The 16764-nt window shown below is 44.3% G+C and overlaps 1 protein-coding gene and 1 long non-coding RNA gene across 13 annotated transcripts in view; one reads left to right on the top strand and one right to left on the bottom strand.

Moving 5' to 3' along the window:
- The window catches only part of LOC109453394 (uncharacterized), a 65039-nt gene that overhangs the window by 16298 nt on the left and 31977 nt on the right, over window positions 1–16764 (bottom strand). The window lies entirely within an intron of this gene.
- MTMR3 (myotubularin related protein 3) overlaps window positions 1–16764 on the top strand; it is a 127331-nt gene that overhangs the window by 104688 nt on the left and 5879 nt on the right. For all 12 annotated transcript variants that reach the window (XM_019743034.2, XM_074321303.1, XM_074321298.1 and 9 more), the window contains 8 exons: window positions 3202–3407; window positions 3914–4045; window positions 5032–5143; window positions 8406–8601; window positions 9425–9610; window positions 12215–12385; window positions 13575–13720; window positions 14412–15834. In XM_019743034.2, coding sequence (XP_019598593.2) covers window positions 3202–3407; window positions 3914–4045; window positions 5032–5143; window positions 8406–8601; window positions 9425–9610; window positions 12215–12385; window positions 13575–13720; window positions 14412–15834 — 2572 coding nt within the window. The remainder of the gene's footprint in view (window positions 1–3201; window positions 3408–3913; window positions 4046–5031; window positions 5144–8405; window positions 8602–9424; window positions 9611–12214; window positions 12386–13574; window positions 13721–14411; window positions 15835–16764) is intronic.

The following is a 16764-nucleotide window of genomic DNA, read 5'->3' as shown; positions in this document are numbered from 1 at the left end:
CTAGAAAAGTAGGTCACCACATGTACCTAACACTCAAGTGTTAAGGATGACACAAGAATTAAAGAGCAGTGAAAGCTGAAAGGATTTATGAGTCTTATCAGTGATCGGCCCAGCTCAGATGGGGAAAGCAGCCAGCTGCTGCTCTGTGGCCAACAGCTGTGGTAGATCAGCAGCCCTGGTATTTGTGGGGTTTGCTGACTTTGAACATAATGGGAAGGACTCTCATTTTCAAAGTAAGGATCTTTAGGTGAATTCTCCCTGTTGGTAGAGAAGCCTAAAAGTACAGGTTGAAGAAAAACTTAGAATAAACATGGAAGCCTCTTTTTCCCTTCTAAAATGTATTCTAGAGGATATGAACCATAGGGTTATTTTTAATGCTTTCTGGAGACCATAGAGTACATACCATGTTTCCCCAAAACTAAGACCTAGCTGGACAATCAGCTCTGTGTCTTTTGGAGCAAAAATTAATATAAGACCAGGTCTTATATAATATAATAAATATCATAAATATGTAATATGATATGATATAATATCAGGTCTTATATTAATTTTTGCTCCAAAAGACACATTAGAGCTGATTGTCTAGCTAGGTCTTATTTTTGGGGAAACGCAGTATATAAATGAAAATTTTTATTTGTGATTTCTCAGGAAAAAACCTGCTCTCAAAAGATCATAAATGAAAGTTCTGAGTGTAGTCCACATAAAATCAGACAGGCTTCCAGGAACTGGCCTCTGTTTCAGAACATGTCTTGTATCTCTGAGCTTCCGACTGGGTTTAGATTGGAGTAGTTGAAGAATGTTTTGGGATACTCGAGCACGCTTTGCTTTGCCAGTCCAGGTGGTAGGATGCCTCTGAATGCAACATGCATTTACTGGATTTAGTTGTCTGGAGGCTACAGTAATGATTCTTGAGGTTGCTAGCAGCAGTTACTTGACAGCACCACACTGAACTAGCGCCTGATGAGTGCGTTCTCCTACTGTGAGGAAAGAGTGCTTCATTGGATTTATCGTTGAAGGCAGCAATTGCTCTAACACAGCAAGATGGTGCGAAGGGCGCCCGCCCATCTGGAGTGCAAGTCGCAGCTTCCCCGCCTCTGTGCAATGATTATTAGAAATTTCTAGTCATTTAGGGAACTTGCCTAACACCAGCTTAGGGATAAACATTTCTATGTTTCTATTTAAAACTGAAGCATTCAGTATTTAGTAGGGGACTCATCCATTGTACATCTTAACTTCTATACTTTTTTCTGGTTCTGTTTGTTAAAATGATAGAAATTCTCTTTAATGATTTTTAGCTTTAGTGTTTTAGTTCTCTTTCATGCAGTCTAAAGCATTTTAGAAGACTGCAGAAAGCTGCTTATTGTAGCAGTTCATTTGCAATCTAGCTATATAAATGCCATAGCCCTTAAAACCCGGAACCCAGGTTGAAGAGTGCCATCTACTGTTCCTCTCAGGCACTGCTGGGAAACATTGCAGAACAAGAGGATGCTCTGGAAAGGCGCTGCCAGCCTCTTGAAGGTTTGGCATCAGTCAGCTCATTGGCTGTCCAGCACCTATTACTATATGCTAGTAGGCATTTAAAAATTGGTGAGGTTTGATTTTCAGCTTGGCTCCATTCAGCAGGTAAGCCAGTTGACCGTGTTGGCAGTACACAAGTACATTCTGTTACTTGTCTCTCCCAGCAAGGGAGGATTTAAAAACTAGTAAACTGGTGGCTCCAGTGGAATTTGATTATTGCCAAATTTAATTTATTGCTTGTGAGCTTTAAGATTAAAAACAAAAATCGTTCTCACATTGTTCCGTGAAGAAGACAAATAGATTCAATAGTATGTTTTATTTAAATCCATTTACGCATATATGTTTTATGGGTGTATGCATATATGTGTTTAGAAACAGTTTGGTTCGCTCTGGGATATAGAATTGGACATTTAAATTTTTTGCTTACTAGCTTTTCATTCTGCTAGTTTGTTTCTACAGTGAACTGATTACTTCATAGCCTTTTAAAAATGGCTTTATTGAGATGTCACATACAATTCACCCTGATGTGTATAGTTCAGTGATTTTTTTTTTAAGTACAGTCAGAGTTGTGCAGCCATCATTATAATCAGTTTTAGTAATTTTTACCACCCCAAAAGAAACGCCAGGCCCATTAGTAGTCACTCCCCATTCCCTTCCCAAACCCCCTCGCTGTGGGTTACCACTAATCTACTTTTTGTCTCTCTAGATTTGCCTATTCTGAACATTTCATGTAGATGGAATCATACAGTATGTGGCCTTTTATGACTGGCTGCTTTCACTTAGCATAACATACTCAAGGCTCATCATGTTGTAGCGTGTGTGAGGACTTCATTCCTTTTGGTTTCTAAATACTACTACTTTGTAACTTTTTAATTGCTAAAATTGCCTAACTAAAGTTCCTAATTAGGGAAAGAGTGGGTTTTAATAGCATCTTAAAGTAGACTATGAGTATGATTTCTGGTCTTAGTTCTTGAAAAAGACTCTATGAGAGTATGGCTTGTTGAGGTTTATGCTCCCCTTTCCTTCTAAGCTGAAGGAAGGGAAACTGGCTCGTTGAGCTCTCTGCCTATAATAGAGCAGTTTGTGACTCAGGAAGTCTCAGGAGATTTTGTAAAGCGGTCCACTGTGGGCCAGGTAAGTGTTTCAGTCCCAGAGGTGGGATCTTGTTTTGAAAAGAATCCCCAAGCCAGCCATAAAGTGCACAGTTGTTGCAGTGGGCCCTCAGAAGTCAGTGAGGAAACAAATTTTTCTGTTTCAGCATCTATTTTGCCAGGCTATTCAAGTGCAGTATAAAAAGGGGAGAATAATGTTTCATTATTGAGTAGCAGAATGAGTGTAGTATTTCTAGACGTTTCTATCCAATTTCCCAAAAATAAATTTAAAGACAGACATTTACTTTTTGAATATGGATTTGTTTTCTCTAAGAGCACACATTTATCGTTTTGTTGGTAACTCTACAAAGGTCTCTAAAATGGTATGATAATTAAGAAAGATCCAGATAGGGTTTGTTATTTATTCTTGTTGCTATATACGATTTCTACCCTGAGAGGATTTGAAGCTAACCCATCACTTACCTGTAGTCTAGCTATTTATTAAGGTATTTAAAATCCATAGTCTCACTTTGGGTATGAGCATCTGAATGGGACCGCTGAGATGGTACAGTTGTGTCTTGTTCCCGCACAGGCACCAGAGCAATGGAGCTGTCATTGCCCGCTGTGGACAGCCCGAGGTCAGCTGGTGGGGCTGGCGGAATGCTGATGACGAGCACCTGGTGCAGTCAGTAGCCAAAGCCTGTGCCTCCGACTCCCGATCAAGTGGCAGCAAGCTGTCAGCTAGGAACAGTGCTCGAGACTTCCCTAATGCAGGAGACCTTTCTGATGTGGAGTTTGGTAAGGTGCTCGCTGGACCCATGGCAGCAATTTTTTATAGCATATGAGAACCTTGTCTTGAAATGGCCTTTTTCTTACAAGATAAAGAATTCGTTTCATAGAAGAGAGAGCGCAAAGCTTCAGTTGATGGATTTGTTTGTGAGTCATGGGTCTTGGCAATGAACCAGAAGACCCCTCGTTTCAAACTTGGTTTAAGAGGACTCGAGTGTTTATGTTTCTTGTCATAGTGACAAGACTGGAGTATATATGTGATGGAGGACCTGCAGTGTCTCCAGACCATGGGGGGAAACACCCGGCTTCATTCAAGACTACCGATACAGAAACAAGGTGTAAGGGACTGTAGGCAAAATAAAAAATAAAGAGAGGCCTGTGTATCAAGGGTTCTGGTGAGGTGGATTTCACTGCATTTTTTTGGGTACTGTAATATGTGCCTATGGTTCTTATTTTGCACAAATCTGGGACAGACAGGTTCATTTCGTTTTCCTTCCCACTCCTGTTGTCCCTAGATTCTTCTCTGTCAAATGCGTCAGGAGCAGAGAGTTTAGCCATCCAACCGCAGAAGCTTTTGATCTTGGATGCACGTTCCTATGCTGCGGCTGTCGCGAACCGAGCCAAGGGAGGGGGCTGTGAGTGCCCAGGTGAGATGTGCAACGCTTTGTCCCCGATGTGCTGTCCTTCTGAGTCCAGCCCCTGCCCAGCTGGCTCTCAGTTCTCAATATAAAATGAATGGCAAACCATGGTCCTCAGCCTATCTTGAGAGAGCCAGAGCTCTTTGGATTCTTAACACTGTGCTCTTTTCAGGGGAGAAATGGAGGAGGAGGTGCAGTGAAACCAAATAATCCTCCTTCCCTGTGCCAACCTTTAGGTGATAAGGAAAATCAATCCTCTCTCATAATAAGGTCTGTTCATATTTGTAAGCTGCTTCTTTAGTGGCTCAATTTCTTAGCCTTCTAAGAGCTTTTTGTTGCTTTTGACAAGTGGGTGTGCTCATCACTGGTCTCACAAAACACCCTTCACATGGCTCCTACTTAGAAAACCTGGCGTGGAAATTGAAGCAGTAAATACAAAACTCAAGCAAAGCACCTCTGTCCTGACCTGTGACATGCCTACTCTTTGAATGCTGGTTTTCTCCGAGGAGGGACCCTTGCATTGTCAGTTGTGTGCCGATGGAGCAGGTAGAGGCACCAGGCTCTGTATTCGGATGTGATCTAAGATGGAAAGTAAAAACAGTGGTCCCAAGGTGAAATTTGAATGCATGAAATGCATTATTCTGCCAGGTTCTTCTTGAACAGATTCCAGAGCTACAGGTTATATGAGGCCTAAGAAATAAACCTGGGGTGAGACGGAAGTATATAGATCCTTTTTTTTTTTTTTAAAGTAACAGCTTCTATTTTATGTCAGTATCTTCACAAATCTAACCTTCCTTTTCACAAAGACAGCTAAAATTCAAGCACTGTTTTTCTCTCATAATAAAAGACTGGGCCAAATAGGCATCAAAACACTGCAGTTTCATTAGTCAGCAGCTGCAGCGGATTTGTGTTATAGCCATTTTGTTTCTTTTAAATTTGACGTGTGGGCTTTAAATTCAACATATTTGTGTTCTCTTTATTGTTATTCTCTCCAGAGTATTACCCGAACTGTGAAGTTGTGTTTATGGGGATGGCAAATATTCATTCAATTCGGAGGAGTTTTCAGTCTCTGCGGTTGCTGTGCACACAGATGCCAGATCCCGGAAAGTAAGACCTTGACCTTGGCTTTAATTGTGCATTGCTTTTTTAAAAAACCAGTTTGGAGGTGTATTTCCTTCTATTTCTTGGTGAACTTCAGTTTTGCTGTCAATCTCTATGGGTATTCTTTTTGTTAGGAGCATGACAGCATAAATGAGGAGCTGGGATTAAAATCGAGCCATTTGTAAGGTTTCAAAATGTGCATATTACAGATCTCGGCCCTCAGAACAGAACCATTGTCTTCTTGTTTTTCCTGGAGCCTCTTCCTTCTCTCATACATTGTTTTTGGCCCAAAGAAATTTAATTCTTTGGTTTCTGACGTCCTGTAGTGATACTAATCTGCTGTGAACTGGGATGCTTTGCCATAGAGTCAAAATTTATTCATCATGTTCTAAAAAGGGTTAAACTTTAAACTTGCCATTCGGTCAGTTCCTTTCACAAATGCTTCTGATTTCTAAACTACCCTCTCTTATTTACTAAGAACATTACCATGATTTTTATTGCTTATTAAAAATGAATGACTGGCATTTGCAGTGAGGAAGGTGAAATAACACCCCCTCCTCTCAAGGGAGCTGTTTGAATACAAGATAAATGAGGAGGAATGCTCGTAAAACAAATATAGACAGGTAAATATTTCAAAGTGCCTATTTTACTATTTCAGGAAGCCAGAAATGGTGCCAGAGAAGATAGAATTTTCTCTTTTCTGGTATTTGTGCTGGAGCCCATAGCTGTTTCCCTGGGTTCTGTTCAGTAGATCTCATGACCACATCAAGTTTTGCAGCATTCTTTATTTGATTTATTAAATCAAACGGCTGGCTGAACCACTTATGCTAACTTCAGGTAGCACATGATTAAATTCATCAGTTGCAATCAGCCCAGAGGGTGAAGCACTTGTCCTTGGGGAAAAGCCTGACCGAAGACACGAGCTTGCTGCTTTGGGAATTAGCAGCTTGCATCTGCTACACATTTCCAGCTATTAGTACTCTCTTCCTTAAAGTTGGGGCATAGAAAGGACGACTCAGGCGATCTTGCACTAATTGTATGAGTTTGGCCAAGTAGCCACTTGGCTGCTTGTTAATCTGTGGGTATCAGTTTTCTGATCTATAAAATGAAAGGGATAGAATCAATACTACTTGATCTCTGATATCTTCCATATGTTAAACTTCTTTGTTAAAAACTGTTTTTTAAACTTGGAGTGAAAAAGATGTAATTAGCCCTTGCCTGGTTCAAATGAATGTCTGAGGGATTTTATTAAAGAAGAAGGCAATGCTTTGTCTGTCTTTGGCAGCAAGTCATAATGCAGTACTGAAGCCTCTTGAGGATAAAAAGAAGCTATAGCAGTGGCGGGACCAGCTATAAACAAGCCTCCCAACACTTTTGTTTGCGGCCGTGAAGGGCTAGGGCACAGTATGTTTCTACTCCAGTTTGAGAATAGGACAAGGCGATGTGGAGTCTTAGCACCTCTCGGTTGGCAGATTTTAGAGTGCAGCTTCTCTGTTAGGACAACACCAGCTGGTATGTATATATAAATAGTCCAGTCAGGTTCAAGAGAACCTAACACTTGTTTACCATTTCTCCAGGGGCCAGGAGATAATTCAGTATTTGTTTTCCTCAACCTTATCTTTCAGTTTCTTTTAAGACTATGTGAAGAATGAGAATAAACAATTGATCCACCAGCAAAAAAAAAATAAAAAAAAAATGCTTCTCGGTACCTATTAGGAGATAGAAAGTCTTGAGATTGAGTTGTTACCCACGACTTGAACATTAGGAATCTTCCCTGTATCCTAGGCACCGTGCTGGGGGCCAGTTATACCTGAGACACCGTGTCCGCCCTCTGTGGATCCAGAGTCTGGTTGGTAGACCACGCTAATCCATGTGAAACCAATACTTAGGCAGTACTTTCTGTTGTCCTCTTGCCTGGAAAGACCCTCTCCTTGGACTGTTCTAAAAATCCACACTCATTTCCCAAGGTTTAATAGTCCTTTATAGCCTCGTCTTGGCAACAGCCTTCTCAGAGCCCCCTGGCAGAAGTATTTATTCCCTTGTCTGACTCAGTGTTTGAAGGGCTAAACTGTGGTCTTTGTGTTTGTTTTTAATCTTTAAAATTTTTTTTGTTGGGGAATATGTTTCCCAATGTGTTTCTCCAGGGCCCATCAGCTCCAAGTCGTTGTCCTTCAGTCTAGTTGTGGAGGGCGCAGCTCAGCGCCAAGTCCAGTTGCCGTTTTCAATCTTTAGTTGTAGGGGGCACAGCCCACGTCTGTCCCATGCAGGAATTGAACCAGCAACCTTGTTGTTGAGAGCTCGCGCTCTAACCAACTGAGCCATCCGACGGCAGCTCGTTGTCTTCAATCTAGTGGAGGGTGCAGCTCACTGGCCCCTGTGGGAATTGAACCGGCGACCTTGCTGCTCAGGCTTGCGCTCTCTAAGCAACTGAGCCATCCAGCCGCCCCTAAACTGTGGTCTTAATACAGATCTGATTGGATTTTAGAGAAGTCAGTGAATTTGGGGGTGAAGATCGTGACAGGACACAAGAAACAAACTGTCAATACAGTTAAAAGACAAGTGTGATTAGCTGTAATTACTCCCAAGTGGCAGTTCTTAGGATCTGATACTTTCTGAAGGCCGTGGATAAAAGGTTCTTCTAGATCCCTACATTATTAGCTACCTACATTATTAGCTTGGGCCCATCCAGTTTTCAGTTTTAGTCAATAGACGTTTAAGACTTGAGCAGTGGTAGGAGTTAGGGTGTGGGTAGCAGGTGACGCACTATTCTTGAATGTGGCATCCAGCTGACATCTTATTATAGGCATATTTGTATTTAAGTTTTCTTTGCCTTTTTTTTTTTTTGAGAACTTCTGTAGAGTTGGTGGTCATTAAATACAAATATCTTCTGTTTTACATCTCAGAAGTGGCTGTATTTTCTTCAGAAGATTCCAGAAAGAACCACTTTTCTGTTACTGGGTATATACCTACCACGGACTAAAATGTATTAAACATGAATTCTCTGGGAAGTCAGCCACAATATTTTTGGAACAAAAAGTGGCCCTGTTAATGACGGCCCTATTTCTAAGGCTCTTCTGTATTGCATAGTAGGGTTTGGGCTGCATCCTTGTACATGTTTTATAAAGAGCTTTTCTGTTTGTTTTGGCAGTTTTATTTGGAGGGAAAAGTCTTTAGGAACTGCTTTTTAATTTGACAGGTATTTGGCATGATGCAGTGAAGTAAGTCAGAAAAATCAGCATTTCTTTATTCCCTTCTGTTATTTTTATAGTTGGCTCTCAGCTCTTGAAAGCACAAAATGGCTCCATCACCTATCTGTGCTTTTGAAGTCGGCACTTCTGGTAGTGCATGCTGTGGATCGTGACCAGCGACCGGTGCTAGTGCATTGCTCAGATGGCTGGGACCGCACCCCCCAGATTGTGGCGCTGGCTAAGCTCTTACTGGACCCTTATTACCGAACCATAGAGGTGGGTACATCCAAGGAGCAGGTTTTGGTACTTTAGGATAAGTGGGGAAACCTCAGAGGCTTTTATGATCAGTTTTGGTCATGTGGCTAGGTCTAATGAAAGTGAATTTTGTTTTTAAATCATTGCTCCTTTATCTTGAGCTAAATTGTGGTGGTGCCTACCACAGTTCTTGCCTCTTAAAATGGAGCCGATTGTGGATAACAGATATTGAGAATACAGACATCTTTTCCTTTGTAGTCTACCTACTTGGAAAAGTTTTGGCTATTCCAGGAAAATGGGGCTTCTAGTGAAGAGTCTTGGTATGCTTATGGTCATGGGTGTAGAGATCACCACAGAGTGTTCTGTAGAGAAAGCCCTACTCTGAAATAACCACTTGTTGGGTTAAAGAGGTAAGAAAAACCATAAAGGTATCCTAAAATATACGTAAATCTGGGGTGGGGAAAGATTTTAAACCTGGCTTTGTAAGTCTAACATGAAAGACAGAAATTTAAAAATTTTTAAAAATGAGAAAAAATGTGACTTTTATATAAAAATTTATTAAAAAATGTGAATAAAAGAGGCTAAAAATATAAATTAACTCAAGAAAGGCTTAGATAAATGCTTAGTTAGTACTCTTTAGATGATTATGGAATGTTGTTGAGGGAATTGAGAAACCCCTGTAAGCATGTGTCCCATTGGGGGTGGAGCCTTTGGCTGTGGGGTTGGGTCAGGGGCTCTTGATGGGTTTAGTGGGAGGCTGTTAAAAGGGATTGCTGCCAGTGATACCAGGCTGTCTCAATCTGGATAGACAAGCACAAATGGTCTCTTGGATGCTTCCCCACAGGGTTTCCAGGTCCTCGTGGAGATGGAGTGGCTGGATTTTGGCCACAAGTTTGCTGACCGGTGTGGTCATGGGGAGAACTCAGATGATCTGAACGAACGTTGCCCAGTGTTCCTGCAGTGGCTTGACTGCGTTCATCAGCTTCAGAGGCAATTTCCTTGCTCTTTTGAGTTCAATGAAGCATTCCTTGTGAGTTTGGGCCTGTGATTCTTGGTTTTGGGCACCTTCTAAATCTTGCTGGTATCAATGCAAATGCTAGTGGGACAGTTTTAGTTGAAACTGCATCTGTTTTTAGACTTTAATAAACGGGCTATTCTTTCTCCCATTTTTAAAATTAAAAAAACAATAATAAACAAGTGTTTATTCTGTGAATCCAGGTGAACTAGGTTTGCATAAAGTCTTTGAGTTATTTTCAACTTAGCTTTAAAAATCAATGATAGAAGCTCTAAATAGCAGTTAGAAATAGAAACAATTGAATGTCTTCCGCTCCCTCCACCTCGCCTACCAAACCCCCTACATCTGTCCCAAGTGCTCTGCCCCCTCCCTTTTGATGGAGGACACACTCTCCCCGCCCTCGTCCAGCCCTGCCTCTCACGTCTTCACTAGCTCCTGCCTCCTGTCCTCTGCTCAGCTACGTGGCTCCAGCATTTTTCCTCTTTGCCTTTGGCACAGTTCCCTCTCTACCAGGTCCTTGCCATCAGCATACAAACATGGCGTAGTACCTCTTCTCAGTCTTGTACCCTCCTCTAGCTATTCTCGTTTCTCACATCTCATTTCGTCACAGCAGAGCTCCTCAAGTCATCTACATTTGTTATCTCAAATTCTTACCTTCCCATTCTCTCTTAAACCCACTCCAGTCAGGTGTCCGCCCTACCACTTTCGTTAAGGTGACTACTGACCCTCATGTTGCAATTCTAGTGGTCAGTTCTCAGTCTTCATCTTTTTTTTAACTGAGGAATAACTGACATAACATTATTATATTAGTTTCAGGTGTACAACCTAATGATTCAGTATTTGTATATTTTGAGACTTGATCACCATAAAAGTCTAGTTGACATTAATCACCATACATACTTACTTAATGTTTTTTCCTTGGAACGAGAACTTTTAACATCTACTCTCTCAGTAGCTTTCAAATATGTACCACAGTATTACTGACTATATTCATCGTGCTGTACATTATATCCCCATGACTTATTTTATAACTGGAAGTTTGTACCTTCTAAGTGTCTTCATCTTCTTTGATCCATCATTACTATTTGGCGCAGTTTAATCACTTCTTTCTTGAAACACTTTCTTCATTTGCCTTCCAGCACATACTCTCTCTTAGCTCTCAACCTCACCAGCTGGTCCTTTCTGGTTCCTCCTGACCTCCCCAGTTCTGAATGTTAGAATGCTCCAGGGCTCAGCCTTGGCTGCTGCTCTAGCTGCATTTCTTCTCTAGGGATTTCATCCAGTCCAGTGGCTTCAGTTGCTGTCTGTGACTCCCACATTTATACATCTTCAGCTCAGACCTCTCCACTTAACTCCAGACTCGCATGTCCAACTGTGACCACTTAGTACCTCCACTTGGGTATCTTAATGGTATTTCAAACTTAACATTTTCAACACTTAGTTCTTGATTTCCACATCTCCCACCCCAAAACCTGATCTTTCAGATGTCTTCCATCTCACCAAATGGCAACCCAGTCCTTCCATTTACTTCGGGCAAAAACTTTTATTTTATCTTCAACTCTCCTTTTTCTTTTATACTTCACATTCAGTTTGTCAGCAGATTCTGCAGCTCTTCTTTCAGAATAGATCTAAAACCTGATTACTTATTGCTGTCTCTGTTATTTTCACACTGGTCTAAGCCACCATCCTCTTCTGCCCCAATTCGAGAGGGTCAATCCAGCAGCCAAAGGGATCCTTCTAAGGCATAATGCAGACCATGTCGTTCTCTGCTGAAAAACCTCCAGTGACTTCCCATTTCACACAGAGCAAAAGTCAAAGTCCTTAAAGTGGCCTGCAGGGCGCCTAGCGGTTACCTGTCTAGCTTCTTTTCCTGCCATTCTCCTCCTGGTGCAATGTCCTTTAGTCACACTGGCTTCCTTCTGTTCCTCAGAAATCACAAGCATAGTCACCTCAAGATCACTGTACTTACTGTTACTTCTGCCAAGCATTTCCCTGCCAGACACCTCCATGACCTGCTCTCTCAATTCCATCAGTCTTGGGCCAGGAAGGCTTTCCCACACTGCCCTGCATGTGCCCTGTCCCTGTCCCTCTGTCTGATTGTCCATAGCATTGGTTATCCCTCTCTCACTCAAATAAGCTCCGTGAGGGCAGGAGAACCATCTGATTATTGTAGCATAGCCAGCCCCATAGAAATGTCTGGGGTATGTGAGATGCTCAGGAGCGATTTGTTGAATGAAAAGTTATGTAGAACTGTGTTCTCAGTTCAGACTTGGGTGCACACTGATCCGCTCCTGTACCCAGTTTAGATGCTCCATCGCTCAAGGGTAGCCGTTAACGTAGGACCTCAGAGACTCTGCCAGGAAGGCCCAGTGCAGTGGGTGTGCCAATTATCTGTCTTTGCCCATTTGACTTAGGAGCAGTGCTGGTTGGGGTTGGTGCTCAGAAATTGGTGTTTTGAGGAGGCGGCTGTTGCGTGGTTTTACTTGATTCCCCCGTCCTTACTGAGTGTGAACTGAAGTGCTCGCAGGGATATCCGGGAAGGGTGGCCCAGCTGCGCTGGCCTTCACCCGGAGCACGCGTACTCTATTGCTTGATTTTTGTCTCGTTGGACTCCCGTAGGTGAAACTGGTGCAACATACCTATTCCTGCCTCTTTGGAACATTCCTGTGCAACAATGCCAAGGAGAGAGGGGAAAAGCATACTCAGGAACGGACATGTTCTGTGTGGTCACTGCTTCGGGCAGGCAACAAGGCTTTCAAAAATCTACTGTATTCCTCTCAGTCAGAAGCCGTATGTATCCTTCAGCCTTTCCTCTCTGATCAGCGGAAGGAGTTTGGGGGTGGGGATAGATGCGAGCCTTTTTGAGTAGTGACTGTTTTCTCGAAGTCATCTCTGTTGTCTCTGGATGGGTTGGTTCCATTTTTTCCCTACCATTCTGTCTTGAGAATGTCTCGTGATGCTCTCACCTGCTTCTGACCCCTTTTGTTCCGAGTGGTTTAATATATATCTCCACTTTGCCACTCTAGACAAATCTTTTCTGGCACCTCTGCCAGAGCTTAACTTATTCCTAGTATGTTCTGTCTAAGGAGTGGTAGAGGCACTTAAGTTGTTCCCTGGATGCCACTGATAGCCCAGAAGGAGCTGCCACCAGTTCCCCAGCACCTTTCTGGTGTCAACGGGTGATGATACTCCCTGCATCTTCTGTCTCAGAGGGCAGAAAAATGTGTGGCATTGGCATGTGTGTCTGTGATTCTCTGCTCACGTGGAGAACTAGTAGGCCCTCTAAGACTTTCTTCCTCAAAGGAATACCTTCTGGTAAGCAGAGAAAAAGAGGCACTTGCATCTATGTGTTGACACATGGTAATGTTGCTTTTGTCAGAATGCATCTTAAATTCGAAAGTCAAAAGCAGGCTCATCAGAGGTTATATTGCTTTGCTGGACTATTAATACGCTTCTCACTACATTTGAGTAGTGGGAGGAAAGATTTAAACTAATTGCTTCTCCTTCACTGTGCTTGCTGGGGAAGTAACACTATAGGAAGAAAATTCCCTCCTTTTCACATGATTAATTTAAATGATCCTATAAAATAGGTTTGACGGTGTCTTCTGAAGCCAAGTTTTTGTACCAGGGAACAGACAATCACCATTTAGTGAAATGACTCACTCGCTTATGCAGTAAATGCAACACATTAAGCTATTGAAAGTCAGCCTTTCAATAAAGAAATGGATTTTCAAAAAATCCTTTACCTGTTCATGCCTACAAGAGGCTCTCAGGTGAAAAAAAAATGTTGCCAAAAAGTCTCTAATCCTTTATAGACCCTCTTGAGAGGTAGACCTGTATCCACTGATGGTAACTCCCTTTGGAGATTTGCCAAGACCTGTTGGGTGGTCCATCTTTGGTACTTGTTCTTGACCCTCATTTCTAGACATTTCTAAAAGACTTGTTGGGACTTGTTTAAACCTGTATCCTCTACTCTCAGGTGCTGTACCCTGTGTGCCACGTGCGTAACCTGATGCTGTGGAGTGCAGTATACCTGCCCTGCCCATCCCCGTCCACCCCCGTGGATGACAGCTGTGCGCCGTACCCAGCGCCTGGCAGCAGCCCTGATGATCCGCTCCTGAGCCGGTGAGCCCAGGGTCGATGCCAGGCCTCAAGTCCTGTGCGTTGTATCCCTCTGTCAGGGCACGCCCAGGGTGGGTCAGAGATCATGACATTGGCTGGCTCCACATGTTTTCTTAGGTCTCTGAAATTTTCTTAGGGAAGGTATAAGGGTTCTGGGGTTCAAGGCCATACGAGCCTAATTTCCTGATGGGTGTTTGGGCCCTGTCACTACATCCCTCTTCTCTATGCGCTGAGCAATTTCTCAGTGACGGAGCAAATCTCCTGGCTTCCTTGTGAGCCTCTGGCTTGAGTTTCAGCCACTGAATTAGCTTTATTGAATTCAGAGTGATAAACAAATTAATTTAAAATAATGTAATATCAGGAAATTAGCAACACTACTTTCCTTTGCCACTAGTTGAGAAACACAGCAGTATCATACAGAATGTCTCTTTAAAATGGCATTTGCTCTTAGCTTATTTGTATGTACTGGGCATGGGGTAGGGCGGTGCAGGAGGAAATCTGCAGACTTGAAGATGGATTGGTGCTGGAGGCTTTGCCTTTCCAGCAGTCTGAGCCGCACTTCAGAGATGCCATAGCTCCTTGAGTAGCTATAATGGACCCAATTATGAAACAACAACCTGTTAAAACCTCTTGTCTCCTACGCCCCCTCTGAACAGCTTCAGAGTCTCATTTCCCCCAAATTCCTTTCTTCTAGGCTACCAAAGACTAGATCATTTGACAATTTGACCACAGCCTGCGACAACACAGTGCCTCTCGCCAGCCGGCGCAGTAGCGACCCCAGCCTGAATGAGAAGTGGCAGGAGCACCAGCACAGACGCTCGCTAGAACTGAGCAGCCTGGCTGGCCCTGGAGAGGAGCCTTTTGATCCTGATGGCTTGGGGAAGCCAACCAAAGTGCTGGGTGGCGCTGAGCTGTCTGTTGCAGCTGGAGTGGCCGAGGGGCAGATGGAGAACATTTTGCAAGAGGCCACCAAAGAGGAAGTTGGGGTAGAGGAGCCTGCCCACAGAGGGAGCATCGAGCTGCAGGAGGGGAAAGAGGAGGCTCTCTTAGGAAAAGAGAGCAGGGGCAAGGCTCCTGAGGGCTCAGGCACTGAACTCCAGCCAGCACCAGCACTGGATGCTGCTGCTCTGAGGAGCCCTCCGGGCACCAGCCTTTCTCTCTTCTCACAGGGTATTCCTGAGCAGCAGGGTGGGCACAGTGTCCTTCCCAGTTCTCTCCAGGAGCCCCCCGGAGGAGCCGACGCCCAGGAGGTCCCTGTGGAGCAGCCTCAAATAGGAGCTATCGCAGAGGACAGGGAGGAAGCAAATCTTCCGATCCCAGTAGATGCAAACATTGGTTATGGTACCTCACAATCAAGTTCTCTGCTGCCCTCCCAAGTCTCATTTGAGGCCAGAGGACCAAACATAGACAGTCCCATGGACATGTTAATGGAAGATAAAATGAAGTCAGAAGGTGGGCCCCAAGGCCATCACAGACCTTACCTGCTAAACAGTGACAGGTTTAGTGGCAAGGACATGCTTCCTGAAGCCATGGAGCCCAGGCCTTCGGAGAGGAGCCTGGCTGAGAGGCCTCAAGTGGGACCTGTGGTGCATAGGACTTCCCCTGGCAGTGCCCGCGGCCCAGTGCATTCTTCTTGTGCCTTGCCGGTAGCTGAAAGTAAAGAGGGGCTCGTGTGCAATGGTGCCCCAGAGATGGAAAATAAGGCCCCAGAGCAGCCCCCAGGGCTTAGCACCCTCCAGAAGTCCCCCACCCCCAACGGGCACTGCGCCAATGGCGAGGTGGGTAGAAGCAAGGACTCACTGAGTCGCCAGCTGTCTGCTATAAGCTGCAGTTCTGCCCACTTACACTCAAGGAACTTGCACCACAAGTGGCTGCACAGCCAGTCAGGGAGGCCGTCTGCAACTGGCAGCCCTGACCAGCCTTCTCGCAGCCACCTGGACGATGATGGCATGGCTGTGTACACGGACACTATCCAGCAGCGCCTGCGTCAGATTGAGTCAGGCCACCAGCAGGAAGTGGAGACCTTGAAGAAACAAGTGCAGGAGCTGAGGAGTCGCCTGGAGAGCCAGTACCTGACCAGCTCCCTACGCTTCAATGGGGACTTTGGGGATGAAGTGGTGAGTATCCCGTGCTCCATAGCTGCGCGAGGAGACCGGGCCCACTGAGGCAGAGGACGCTTGGTGCCTGGTGCGTGGTGATTAGTACAGATTTCTGACAATCGGGAAGGTCCACGGCACCGCTGTTGGGAGAGGCTGGAGGTCAGCCTCAGCCACGTGAATGGCATCCTGTCTCTTTTTCATTTCTGCCTTGCTTAACGTGCCATGGGCGTCCTGTTCATGCAGTTTGAATAAGGAAGAGAGTTAGCACACACTGCGTGGTTGGTCAGATCTCTTTGGAGAGAGGATCGTATGTCTGAAGAAGGGCATGAACTCTGGGGCAGAATGACATTTGTAGGGCAATGTCAAATATTCATGTCAAATTGTAGTTCCTGTCCTACCCCAGTAGCTGGTCAACTGTTAGCGCCCCCAGACATGGGCTATAACTGTGAAGGTTTAGTTCTCTTTTAACAGATATTTGTGTCCACCACTGATGGCAGTAGAAATGGGGGAAAGGGATTGGTTTCTAGCACTGCCAAGTTACACTGACGGGTCCTGGTGACTGGAAGTGGAGGTGCCTGAGGGGAGGTTTTCCAACAGGCGCTCTCTTCATTGGGGGTGTTGATGTTCAAGTCCACGTGTAAGCCTGGCTCTGAAGCAGTGTACGTTAAAGGCGGGCTCATCCAGTAACTTTCAGTTAAAACTGACTTCTTGGTTTTTTCCTTCATACTAATAATTTCTTATTTTCCCAAAGAGTCCTTCAGAGACAGGAGGACATACCCAAAGCACTCAGTTTCAACACACAGATGTTAGGTGGCAGGGTTGGATTGACAGGCCTACTGGAGAAGCTGACACTGAGTTCCCAGTCCATCCTGTCACTTCTGCCCCTCTCACCTCCTGGAACCCAAGGCCCGGCTTTCCACCCCCGAGTCACTGCACACAGCCTTAGAT

This window comes from Rhinolophus sinicus, linkage group LG16 (assembly GCF_036562045.2).
Source record: "Rhinolophus sinicus isolate RSC01 linkage group LG16, ASM3656204v1, whole genome shotgun sequence".
Lineage (NCBI taxonomy): Eukaryota > Metazoa > Chordata > Mammalia > Chiroptera > Rhinolophidae > Rhinolophus > Rhinolophus sinicus.
Note: the sequence above shows the minus strand (reverse complement) of the source record. Positions and strands in the feature narration are given on the sequence as shown.